This window comes from Dendropsophus ebraccatus, chromosome 15 (assembly GCF_027789765.1).
Source record: "Dendropsophus ebraccatus isolate aDenEbr1 chromosome 15, aDenEbr1.pat, whole genome shotgun sequence".
Classification (NCBI taxonomy): domain Eukaryota; kingdom Metazoa; phylum Chordata; class Amphibia; order Anura; family Hylidae; genus Dendropsophus; species Dendropsophus ebraccatus.
In genome coordinates, this window is record NC_091468.1 from 38440006 (window position 1) to 38453427 (window position 13422).

Genomic DNA, 13422 nt, shown 5'->3' on the forward strand with positions numbered 1-13422 from the left:
AACTAGTCTTCATCTCCGGGATGGATCTTGTAATAGACGGTTCTGTGTTGAGTTGCACAGTATATGACATGATTCTTTAGGTGAGTTTCACACTGTGTTTAAAGGGAAACTATCTTCAGGTTAGAAAGGATGTCCCAGTTTCGCACAGGGCACTGAGGATAAAGGTAAGTTTGTTGATTTTATCCTTGGTGCTGTCTCTGTATTATAAGGAGTAGTGCAGCAATCTGGCCCACTCTTTAGATGGGGGGGGGGCCTGCCAGGGCAGATCAGTACACTGGGGGTAGTTGTCTCCAGTGCACCAAAACGCTGAATTAGCATAAGGTTTCAACTCCTAAGAGAATGGAAACTGCACTGAGGAGGAAGGTAAGACACTTACCTTCCCATGCGCAATAGGCAGGGGCGGTCTTGGCATTTCTGGGGCCCCAAGCGAAGTTATGTCTGGGCCCCCCCTTGACATGCGCTCCACAACAATAGACCGCTGTGTGCTGCCCCCAATAGTATATACCCCTTGTGCGCTACCGCCAGTAGTATGTACCCCTTGTGTGCTGCCCCTAATAGTATATACCCCTTGTGTCCTGCCCCCAGTATTATATACCCCTTGTGTGCTTCCCCCAGTAGTATATAGACCCCTGTGTGTTCCCCCAGTTATATATAGCCCCCCATGTGCTCCCGCAGAAGTATATAGACCTCCTGTGTGCTGCCCCAGTTGTATATAGAGCCCCTGTGTGCTGCCTCCAGTCGTATATACCTCCTGTGTGCTCCCCCACTTGGATATAGACCCCTGTGTGCTCCCCCAGTAGTATATAGACCCCCTGTGTGCCCCACCAGTATTATATAGACTCATGTGTGCTCTCCCAGTAGTATATAGACTCCTGTGTGCTCCTCCAGCAGTATATAGACCCCTTGTGTGCTGCCCCCAGTAGTATACAGACCCCTGTATGCTCCTCCAGTTATATATAAACCCCCTGTGTGCTGCCCCCAGCAGTATATAGACCCCCTGTGTGCCTCACCAGTAGTATATAGACCCCCTGTATATTCCCCCAGTAGTATATAGACCCCCTGTGTGACCCACCAGTAGTATATAGACCCCTGTGTGCTCCCCCAGTAGTATATAGACCCATGTGTGCTCCCACAGTAGTATATAGCCCCCATGTGTGCTCCCCCACTTGAATATAGACCTCCTGTGTGCTCCCCCAGTTGTATATAGACCCCATTCTGCTGCCCCAAGTAGTATATAGACCCCCTGTGTGCTGCCTCCAGTAGTATATAGACCCCTCTGTGAAGCCCCAGTAGTCTATAGCCCCCCTGTGTGCTCCTCCAGTTATATATAGCCCCCCTGTGCGCTCCCCCTGTTATATAGCCCCACTGTGTGCTCCCCCCATTTATATATTCCCCCGCTGTGCTCTCCCCCAGTTAAACAGACTACTGTGTGCTCCCCCTTCCATATAGTATATAACACAATAAAACAAACACTTATACTCACCTGGGTCCGGGCGTCTCCTCTTCTCTTCACTCTTGTGGCCGCAGGAAGGGTTTTCCCTGCGATCACAAGAGGCTGCACTCCCCTTGTTCTGGCGCTGATGCTCCAGTGATGTCACTGGAGCGCCGGCACCACAAGGACAAAGTGGCCACTTGTGACCGCAGGGAAAACACTTTCTGTGGCCACAAGAGTGACTGACAGGAAGGGAGCCAATGGCTCCCGCCCTGTAAGTGCGGGGCAGCGGCCCTGTCCAGCGGTCTTGAGCACAAGAGCAGGACGTGGGGGCCCCCCTGGATGTTTGGGGCCCCAAGCAATCGCTTGGGGTGCTTGGTGCCAAAGACCGCTACTGGCAATAGGGAGATATCCACAGGTTAGATTCTTCAAACCTTCTGATACTTTCCCATTAGGCAGTACATCTTTCCATCAGCATCCCGCCAAGTAAGAGATGCTGAAGTATACTGTGTAGTGCAACAGGCCTCATTCATTTTATGAGGTCAACTTCCTGTTAGTAAATGGTAAAGAGGTTGTCCAGGAAAATTTCACTTTTCCCCTATCCACAGGAATAGGGGAAAAGTAGGGGGTTGCGGGCGGTCCGACCCCTGTTACCCCCACCAATCTCCATATAGGGCCCCCTCAGCTCTGTTATGAATAGAGCCACAGGCTCTAATCATTCCTGTGGAGCGATGGAAAGAGCTGAGTATGCCGAAATAGCGCTGTACTTGGCTTATCTTATAGTTGGCTCTATAGGAATGAATAGAACCATGGGTCGCCTGCTGTACTCTATTCATAACAGAGCCGGCGGGGCCAGTTACGGAGATCCGCAGGGGTAGGGAGGTCAGACCCGCGACCTCTTACTTTTCCCCATCTTGTGGCTAGGGGAAAAGTAAAATTTTCCTGGACAATCTCTTTAATATACTGGGACTCAGTAATGTGTGCTGCTGTGTTAGGCCCCTTTCACACTGAGCAAGAACAGCAGAATTCCGCAGCGGAGCTCTCCGCCTTGGAATTCCGCCGTATTTGCTTAGTGTAAACGGGCCCTTATTGTGTCCTAGTAAATAAGTGTATACTTATTCAACAGTTTGTCCATCTTCTTGCTTAATATGAATATTCACACATGTAAATTGTGGTTATGTACCATACCGTCTATTTCCCCGATGGTTGTCTCAGTATTTGCATAGGTTGTATAAACCAGTCGCAGGCCTGTTCACGAAGCATAATATATTACTGTTAACCAAATATTCTAGAAGCATCTTTAGAGCAAAACAGTGTAAAGCGAAAAATTAGCCCAGGAGTGCACTTGTAAAAGGCAGACTGAAACATCCCATGATAATGCGATTCTTAAAGGGGTTATCCAGGATTAGAAAAACATGGCCACTTTCTTCCAGAAACAGCATGACTCTTGTCTCCAGTTTGGGTGGGGTTTTGCAATTAGGCTTATTTGCTTCATGGCATGGCATAGCTTGGATGTCTTGTGACCAAACCCAGTTACATCAGAAACCATAATCCTTTTTTCTTATATAATAGGGTGAACCACAGGCCCCCAGGGTACCGGTGCTGCTGATTGTCTGTTACCACACCTGATATAGTCTGCCCACTGACTGGGTTCAGCCATCAGTATAAAGTGTATGGGGGGGGGGGGGCTGAGTCTGCACAGACAATGTTCTTTATTCTCAGAGGGTAAAGCTGCCACCATAACTGTTCGTCAGACAGCTATTGAAGGTGTACAAGCCCCTTCGATTCTTTTATGTCACATCCTATGGTTGCCATTGGATGGTAGTGATCTAATGGGATGGGTTTATTAGGACCATGTATTGGGATGAGGAACATCAGGTGTAGTGGGTAGCAATGTAGGTGGGTGACATTGTAGTTATTCACTGTGAAGTCACTTTTAGGGTACAAACCCACTTGACGTATTTGCTGATTAAATAAGCAGGCAAAACGCAGGTTGGCTTTATACAATTGTTCTGCGTTAAAATACGCAATTGCGTATTTTTGAAGCGTGAAGCTACATGCGTTTTTCGCACAGGTTGTTAACAACTGATGCTTTGCTAACAACAAGCTTCACGCTTCAAAAATACGCAATTGCGTATTTTAACACAGAACAATTGTATAAAGCCAACCTGCGTTTTGCCTGCTTATTTTTAAGACTGATTCACGCAGCAAATACGTCAAGTGGGTTTGTACCCTTACATTGGGCAATTATTGTCCACAAGTGTTGCTAAAAACGCTTATTCAACTGATAATTGGCTCGTATAAAAGTGTCAGCGATCAGCCAAGAAGTGGAAGAACGCCTGCGCATTGGCTGATTGCATCTTTTAAGCAGCCAATTAAATCATTGTTTGTTGTCCGCACATCTTCCTGTGTAAACAGGAGTTGTGTTTGATAGCAATGTATTTAAATGGCCGCACAAATAATACAAGGATCATTTGTGCGGCCTGACTGCTTGATTAATTATGCTGTGTAAAGCCACTGCAAATAAGTGCTGACAGCCGAAGATCTGCAGGTGTAAAAGGACCTTTAGTTTCTGTAGTTTCTGTCACATTTTTTGTTAGATATTTTTAGTCTAGTTGATCTATTACTGTCCTGAACGTTGCTTTCTTAATTGCAGATTATCTCAGCAACTATGCATGAGGATGGCTATGAAGTCAGTTTAAGGCTGAATTATGTTTTAGTAACAGACAAGGTAGGTACTATGAGTAATTCATTATCCTTCTTATTAACATTAAAGAGACTGATTATTGTCAGTTAATAAAACTAGCTGCTGCCAGCATGGGGTATAATACAGTATTATAAACCACACCGTACTCACCTTACTTTCTCCAGTGCACCACAGCGCCTCCATTTACTTTCTCTGATGACGTTGCGACCTCAGACCTCATTATATTATCCTCAGTGATCAGCTGCAGGATAATATAATGGAAGATAAATTTATATCCAAAAAAATTATATTTATATTTAGTAAAATAGCTTGCAGCTTATCTAACATGTGTGGCCTATAAGTTATAGTGCAAGGTGGGGATGATAAATGCATCTGACTATATTGTAGAGGAGATTTGATTTTGCTTCCTATAATAGATATTGGTTTGGCTGCTTGTATTTTGGGCATCTTCTATATAGTTTTCTTACATACACGTTATTATCCCAAAGAATGTTGTACCTGGGAAGCCAATGAAGCTGTCCAACGATCACTTCCTGAGCAATGTGACGGAAGGCAGAGATGACCTTGATGAGACCCAGTCCAGTGTGGGTAAGTCTTACAGCGTGGTCCACATCTTTGCCTTGACCATCAACACTATGGGGGAGATTTATCAAACATGGTGTAAAGTGAAACTGGCTCAGTTGCCCCTAGCAACCAATCAGATTCCACCTTTCATTTTCCAAAGAGTCTGTGAGGAATGAAAGGTGGAATCTGATTGGAACTGAGCCAGTTTCACTTTACACCATGTTTAATAAATCTTCCCCTATAACTTGAACTGATCCGAACATGTTTAAAACATAGGAAATACAGACCCTTTACCTTCTGATGGAAATATTGATCTGCTCTGCTGCTCCTGAATGCTGTGACAGATCTTTGTTTTCTAATCCATCATTTATGCACTTGCTTATTTCTGCCTCTTTTCGGTCTCTTTTAAGTAGAAAAAGAAACACTTTAAGTAGAACAATAAACACTACTTCTTTTATTGGAATAGTTTAGCATTATGCTGCGTTTACACGGAATCAAATTTTCGCACTAACGATCGCATTTGAGCGATAATCGTACCGTGTAAACGCAGCAAACGATCAAACGACAAGCGAGAAATCGTTCATTTTGATCTTTGAACATGTTCTTAAATCGTTGTTCACTGAAAACGATCGCAATAACGATTTTTCTTACGATTTATTCGTCTAAACGTTAATCGTTATAAAAACCAAAACGTTGCTTCAAAATCGTTAAACAATAGATTGAGCGAATTATCGCTCCATGTAAACGTAGCATTAGATAGCTAATCTTGTTGTTTCCCCTTCAGCATTAACACCACCAGAGATGTATAAGAGTCACTACCTCCCTTAAAGTGCACCTGTCATTATAGAAACCTTTTGATTTGTCATAGAGATATGTCAAAAGTTTTGATCGGTCTGGGTCTGAGTGTTCAGACCCGTACCGATCGGGAGATAGAGCGGGAGAGGACCGCAGCTGCAGTGGGAGTTAAAAAAGAATCCATTATAAGTCTGACTCTTTTTAAAAAAAATCAGAACGGACAGTGTTCTTGCTGCAGCGCATCTTCTCCCAGCTATATTTCCCGATCGGTACGGGTCTGAGCACTCAGACTTCAACCAATCAAAACTTTTGACAAGTCTCTACGACATGTCAAAAGTTTTGTATAACGACAGGTACACTTTAAGCTAGCCATATACATAAAATAGCTGTCAAGTAAACCTCTCTTGGCCAACAACTACGATTGCTGATCCCTTTTCATATGGATTTGGTGGAGTGTTAATGTGTTAAAAATAGAAGGTGGAATGGCACTGCCATACTCCTCTGCAAGTGATTTATCTCTCTGAGAACATAAAGATTGAGCAGTTGAAGTCCCATATACCTGTAGTAGAAGCACTTGGCTGACTCTCTGATACAATACATAACAGCAATTATTTACACAGTATGATAGCGTTGAGCCATTCCCAGTTTTTAATGCAATTCATTTTATTAATTCCCAGTAACCAGTGTGTATTGCACACAACATTTTCGGAAGGTTTAGGAGCACATATGGTACAGGGGGATGCCTGGGCTCTTAGCTTGATATCATTTGGTAATTGATGGGGTAACATAAATTGCACAATACAATGGCTGCACAAAAATCAAAGATGCCTTGTAACAATGTGCTTATTGACTCAGGAGCTTGTGCCTTTCAGATGACATTGTTTTTCTTGCAGGACAAATATTGACTTGAGCATTGTGCTGGATAAGACTCTTCTGAGTAGCAGGGATAAACCACATAGTGGAATGGGTTGCATAGATTTGAAAATTCCAGGATTAAAAACGTTCTTCATATACTAACCCTGATACAGGGATCCTTAGAAAGATTATCATTATCTTTCCATAAATAAATATGGCAGAGAGAGCCTCTGTAATTTATTATATTAGGGAATAAATTCATGTTATAGACATTAAAACTACCTGCCAAATATTGCATAGGTCCCCGTAGTACCACCAAGACAACATCGACTCCACATGACCTCTGTAAGTGTCCTATAGCCCCAAGACTGTGTAACCTTGGGTCCTGTTATTGATCGGGATGCTACATTTACACATACCACCAAATCTGTGGGAAGATCTGGAAAATCAAGTTAGATTCATGGACAAATTACAGGGCTTATAGGTTCTGCTGGTAATGGGGCATTTACACAGAGAGATTTATCTGACAGATTTCGGAAGCCAAAGCCAGGAATGGATTTGGAAAGAGGAGAGATCTCAGTCTTTCCTTTATGACCTGTTCTCTGTTTATAGTCTGTTCCTGGCTTTGGCTTAAAAAATCTGTCAGATAAATCTCTCTGTGTAAATGCCCCATTACCAGCAGAACCTATAAGCCCTGTAATTTGTCCATGAATCTAACTTGATTTTCCAGATCTTCCCACAGATTTGGTGGTATGTGTAAATGTAGCATCCCGATCAATAACAGGACCCAAGGTTACACAGCAGAACACCGCACAGAGCTTCTCACTGCCTCCATTGGCTTACCTCTTTCCCATGGTGCAACCTGATGAGATCAGCTATCATGACTCTTATTGCCCAGATAACGTCAGTTTGTCATGTTGTGTCATAGTCATGTTGTGGGACTCAGCCCAGTTATCCTATCTAAGACTCTGCCTGTCAGGATATGGCAAATTAGGGCTTTGTTATACCATTTATAGAGGTATGAGGGTAGTAGTAGGTCAGACAATCATGTCAGTCACGTTACATCAATGGAAGCCCTTGGGGGTTGGGACAGGTGCAATGAATGGGTCCTGGCACGTACATGTCTTCATTAAAATTATAAAAAGTTACTGTCTCCTTGGCTTCTGTCTTTGATGTTTAATGCCTTTGCCCAGGACATAAATGGGGGCTCAAACTACTGGTGTGCACTGATATAACCACCGCTATAATCAGAATCCCACTTGCAGTAGTAGTACACACTATATGCAGGGTGCTCAGCTCAGGTGTGTGGGGCTAACAGGTGCTCTTTACAGTATAGTGTTGATGATTCATTCTTCATTAATGTCTTAGTTTCACTATTGATCGGCTCCTGTGACTGCCACCAGTATGTATAATGATGAGCCATTGTATAACATTGTGTAACTCCTGCAGCCAGTGAAGATGGGCTGAGCGCCAGAAGCAACAATGGGAAAGCAAAACGGTCCAAGAGAAAAAACAGAAAACCTCTTCAGAAAGAAGACAGACTCCCGGTATGTATGGGTCACAGCCCAGGAAGTATATAAGACAGAAACAGAGCTTGCAATAGTCAATTCTGTTACCATGTACCATCTGTTTGGTCTTGTGGGTCATGGAAACTGACGAAAGACCATACAGTCTATCTGACCTACCTTTAAAGGGAACCTGTCACCCCCCGTGCCGGGTTGACAGGCTCCCGACCCCCCGCTACAGCCCCCTATACTCACCTGATCCCGCCGGGTCCCGCTTCTGGATCCAGTCGGGTCACGGAGATCTCAGCTGCTGCAGCCCGGCGCGCGCGCTGAGAGATGAGTCCAACGCTCATAGAGAATGACGGAGAGTCCAGCGCTCCAGGGTGACAGGTTCCCTTTAAGGCCCTATTACATGGGCCGATCAGGAGGAGCAAGTGAGCATCGACCTGTTAGATCAGCGCTTACTTGCTCCTTGTTCCCCGCTCGCTGCCGGTGCTATTGCACATGCTAAATTCTGATATCACTTCAGTTGTATAAAAAGCAATACCAGATACTTCTTTGACAGTACAGAAAAGCATACATTCTTCCTTGTTAGAAAAGCAGCACACAATAGAAATAAAGGCAACAAGACCAGATAAATAGAAATTTGCATGCATCCTACACTATCTAAATGTCATCCATGATTTTATTGGATTGATGATGTCATCATGATGTCATCGCATCTGTAAGTCTCCACACGTCTTTATGACTGGCTCTCCTTAGGAAGAGTCACTACCTCTTTGAATCACACATCTAAATAACCAGATTGTTTGGGTTTTTTTTCTTTATTACACAATACTACATCACATGAATACTTCACAGCCTGAAGATCGCAAGCTTCTCAAGGAAGTTGGTCCTAAAGGAGAAGGGAAGATCTCTACTGTGGAGGAGCTCTTGGATGAGGTGTGTGGTAGGAATAGGTAACTTTCACATGTAGCAGTTTGCTCAGCATACGTAGCCAAGACGTACATGTTTGTAGCCAAGATGTAGAACTTACAAAGGATAAAAGATTTAACACCTTTTTCTGTGTTTTGGACCCTCTCCAGATTTTGGCTACAATTACTACCTTATCCTTAAAGGGGAGAGAACAGAATGCAAAAAAGGATGGTGCCTTGTGTAATATAGTGCAAGTTAAAAGAGACTCTTATCTTTCTGGCCTTCGGGCTTCCTGCACCCATCTGCCAACACCACCATCTGCTGGTCCAGACCCCTATATCTCAGTTGTGGAATTCTCTGTGGCAGCGCCTGGACATCCAGTCAGATTTTTACTTGACTCTGTTAAATCTTTATTACACGGGGCGACGGAGAGGAGCAAACGAGCGCTCTTAGTGCTCGTTTGCTCCTCGTTCCTCGCTTGCTGCAGGCGCTATTAAGCCACTATTATATGAAACGATTATCTCCGGTAATACGGACGATAATTGTCTGGTGTAATAGAAGACAACGATCAGCCGACATGAACGATGTCAGCTGATCGTTGTTTTTCAACATATTGAAAGATAAACGAGTATGATAGCAACGATCTGCTGTTGTTGCTCAGCGGAATAGAAGCGACGACAGCAGACTGCTGCTATCCTCTATGGGCTGCTCGGACGATCTAGCGATCACCTGGGCAGCTCCTCCGCGGCCCACCCTGCACTCCCCCACTCGAGCAGGGAACGAGGAGCAAATGAGCACTGACAGCGCACACTTGCTCCACTCCGTCGCCCTGTGTAATAGGGGCTTTACACGGGTTGGCAGCAAGCGGTTGATCACTAGATCGTCCGGACAGCCCATAGAAGATAGCAGCGGTCTGCTGCCACCACTTCTATTCCTCAGGGCAATTGCAGCAGATCGTTGCTATCATAGTCGTTTGTCTTTCAACATGTTAAAAGACAACAACAGACAATGATTGGCTGACATCGGCTGATTATTGTCTTTTATTATGCTGCGATTACACGGAGCGATAATTCGCAAGATTAACGATTTCGAAGTAACAATTTTTCTATAACGATCAGCGTTTATCCATCCACCACCCCTGACCTGTCTGATTTATTGAATCCTTGCATCCCCCATAAAATAACAATTCAGTATTCTCTTTTCCTATAGCTCTGTGATGTGCCGTTCCTCTGTTATTCTTACAGGAAATGTATGACTCAATAAGGGGACATGTCCCTACACTGTCAGCTCTGATTGGTTAGTGTCAGAAAGTGTAGAGACACCCCCCCAATTTATAACACCTAGTTGGTTACCAGGTCATACATTTCTAATACAAATCACAGAGCTATACCAATAGGTAACCCTGCATTGTTACTTCATAGACATTGGGGGAGATTTATCAAACATTCTTTGGGAAATGAAAGGTGGAATCTGATTGGTTGCTAGGGGCAACTGAGACAGTTCTACTTTACACCAGTTTGATAAATCTCCCCCATTGTGTGTATTTGTTAAAGGGGTAGTGCGGCGCTAAGAAATTATTCACAAAATAACACACATTACAAAGTTATACAACTTTGTAATGTATGTTATGTATGTGAATGGCCCCCTTCCCCGTGTTCCCCGACCCCCACCCGTGGACCCGGAAATGTAGTGCATTATACATACCTGAAACGTGTCGACCCCCGTCGGCCGGCTTCTGACAGTGATGTAATCTTCGGGAGGCCAGCCGACCCGCTTAATCCACCTGTGGACACACTGTACGTCTATTAGGTCTACTGTGCTATACTAAATGTCACCTCAAATGAGCCATTACTGAGAAGACACATCCGTACTAATGTTTTGTTTGCATTCATCTAGATATATTTGTTTATTCCTGATTTGTATGTGTCCGAAGATAAAAAAAGAGAAAAAATCTAGGATTAATAGGGTGATGCAAACTGATGCCCGTTTTGTCATACATTTTTTAGTCCATTTAAGTCATTTGTAAAAAATGCTTTTGTGAACTTATCCTGATCCCATATAACATGGTCTTACACTGTTTGTAAGCCTAAATATATAGCTCTATATCTGTACAAGGCAGAAATTAGGGCACTTTATGTGCCACTATATGGTGTCATTGTATGTCACATATTTAAAGAAGACCTTTCACCCTGGCACCCAGGACAGAGCCTGCCTGACCCCCCAGTAGAGCCCCGGATACTTACCTCGTCCTGCAAGTTTCGCTCCACAAGCCGATCCCACCGCAGAGAAATTGCCGCCTGATGGTCTGCACGCGCCATATGTAAATGACCAGACATGAGTCTGACGTCCATAGGAAATCACTGGAGCAGTTGTTGATTACGGGCGTGATTACTACGGTACTTACGTAGTGCTGCACCTGAGGGAATCCCGGCCGGAGTGTATACACATAGTATACACTCCGTCCGGGATCCTTAGCGGTGTCGCAAGAAACTGACGTGTCGAATGAATAGCGGCGGCAGAAAACTCTGTCTGTCAGTTCACACAATGGAGTGCGCGGCTCCGAATTCAGCGGCGGTAAAGATTATCCAGTACCACCCGTTCCGTGACCCGGCCGGTCTCTTACAGAGTGGGAACATGGCCTTATACTGGATTCTAGATGACTCCAACATAAAAAAAGCTCCCTATGGTAGAGTTATGGCCCTTCAGACACTGAAAAATAGTACAAAGCTATTGGCAGATAGATTAAAAAAAATGACACTGTACTCCCAGTAAACCATGTTCAACCAGATAGTCCTATTGTTTTCTTATTTTTATCCCCTTTGGAACATTATTGGTTAAAGAGAATCTGTCATGACTTTCATGCTGCCTAAACCACGAGTCCTCAGGGCAGTCAGAGATAGTTGTGCTGCAGTTCCTTTATAACTGTTGTGAATTACCATTGTATGCAGGGAGCAGATCCTAACTGCTGTAATAATGAAGACCGTCCGGTGCTGACTGTGGCCGTCTCGAACGGACATCATAAAGCTTTACCAGTCCTGGTACAGAAGGGAGCAGATATAGACCAGCAGTCTGGACCGTAAGTGCTTATTTCTCTACTTTGTCACATATAACAACTAATGGTGGAAGAAAACACGACTCAGCTTCTCAGAAGCGTTCTAATAACCCTTGGTTGTTCGTGTTTTCCTAGGCATACATAGTGTATTGGACAAACCTTTGTTTGATATTCCACTACATAACAGCCCATAAGTTTTCACTTTGACTTCCATATTACATTAATGAATGACTTGCCCATTTGTCTGTCAAAATTTATATTCTGGTGTGTATGTATCTAATTTATGCGTGGCAGAATTACATTAACATTGTGTGCAGCAAAGGCGATAGACACCTTTTGGAAAGTATTCTTTATTCCTGTTTTCACTGTCGTGAAATTTTTTTTTTTGCAGAAATCAATAGTCCAGGCGATTTTAAGAAACTTTGTATTCGGGTTTATTAGCCGAAAAATGATTTTTTATCATGAAAAAGCAGTTTGAAGCTTTCCCCCTGTCTTCATTGTTCTCCTATGGAGAGAGGGAAAAGAGACACTAAAACAGGACAACAAAGAGTTAATTAAAAGCTACATTACCCTCTGTCCTCTCTCCTCTGATGTCACCACTGACCTATCTGACCTCTGAATAGCCCTCTGAATAGCTCATCTGCTGAGTAATCCTTTGTTCTCTGTTTTCTGCTGCATTTCTCCTCCATCTCTTTTCCCCCCTCCCCTCATCATAGAACAGATAGGATGCGTCTGGTTGAGATGTCCTGATTCTGAGCAGTGGATGACAGAAAGGAGAGGAGGGGGGGACCTGGGGAAAGGCTTTTTAAATGCAGGTAATGGCATATTTGCCTAATAAACCCAATTACAAGGTTTCTTAAAATCGCCTGGACTATTGATTTCTGCAACAACAACAAAATTCACGACATTGACTCTTTAATTAGGTGCAAAAAAAAATTATTAAATATTTTGCTTACTTTTGCTTCTATGGCCATTGCAATTTGTTATTCTCTATTATGTAGCCTCTTTTGTTAGATTAGATTATATTGATTTACCCCATTTAATAAACAGGCAGAGCTAGTGTTTCTCACATCTTTGTACATTGTGTTGTTTCTTTGTTCACTTCTCCATCAGCCCTAGTAAATGATATATATCTGATTTTGTTTGCAGACAAAATAATACTGCTCTACATGAGGCTGTCCTGCTTGGCTTGGAGGGGAAGAAATCTATTGAAGTATTACTAGGGTAAGGGTTGACATCGTCTATAAAGAAAGAAATCTATAACACTGTAACAGAAATTTTGCACCTCAGACACTGTAAGTAGACTATACTGTACTATGACGGGTGTACACAAATCTTTTGTTGTGGATCTTACCAAGCAGTCACCAGTCCTGATCTGTCTGTTTTAGCAAATACAGGCCATGCCCATGAGATAACAATTCTGGAACATTTTTTCTTATAGCTCTATAATGTGCCATTATCTTTACTAGAAATGTATGACTCAATAACTAACTGGGTGTTTCCAGCTGGGGGGTGTCCTTATACTGGCACTGTCAGCTCTAATTGGATATTGGCAGACTAGTGTAAACAATTGGAAACAACCAGTAGGTTATTGAGT

General features: G+C 43.4%; 1 protein-coding gene across 4 annotated transcripts in view; it reads left to right on the forward strand.

Annotated features, from left to right (window-relative positions):
• Positions 1–13422, forward strand: part of DZANK1 (double zinc ribbon and ankyrin repeat domains 1) — a 38910-nt gene that overhangs the window by 23814 nt on the left and 1674 nt on the right. For 3 of the 4 annotated variants that reach the window (XM_069954220.1, XM_069954222.1, XM_069954221.1), the window contains exons 15-20: positions 4089–4163; positions 4628–4727; positions 7803–7900; positions 8720–8800; positions 11722–11849; positions 12975–13049. In XM_069954220.1, the coding sequence (XP_069810321.1) occupies positions 4089–4163; positions 4628–4727; positions 7803–7900; positions 8720–8800; positions 11722–11849; positions 12975–13049 (557 nt within the window). The remainder of the gene's footprint in view (positions 1–4088; positions 4164–4627; positions 4728–7802; positions 7901–8719; positions 8801–11721; positions 11850–12974; positions 13050–13422) is intronic. The other variant, XM_069954223.1, reaches the window with a different exon arrangement.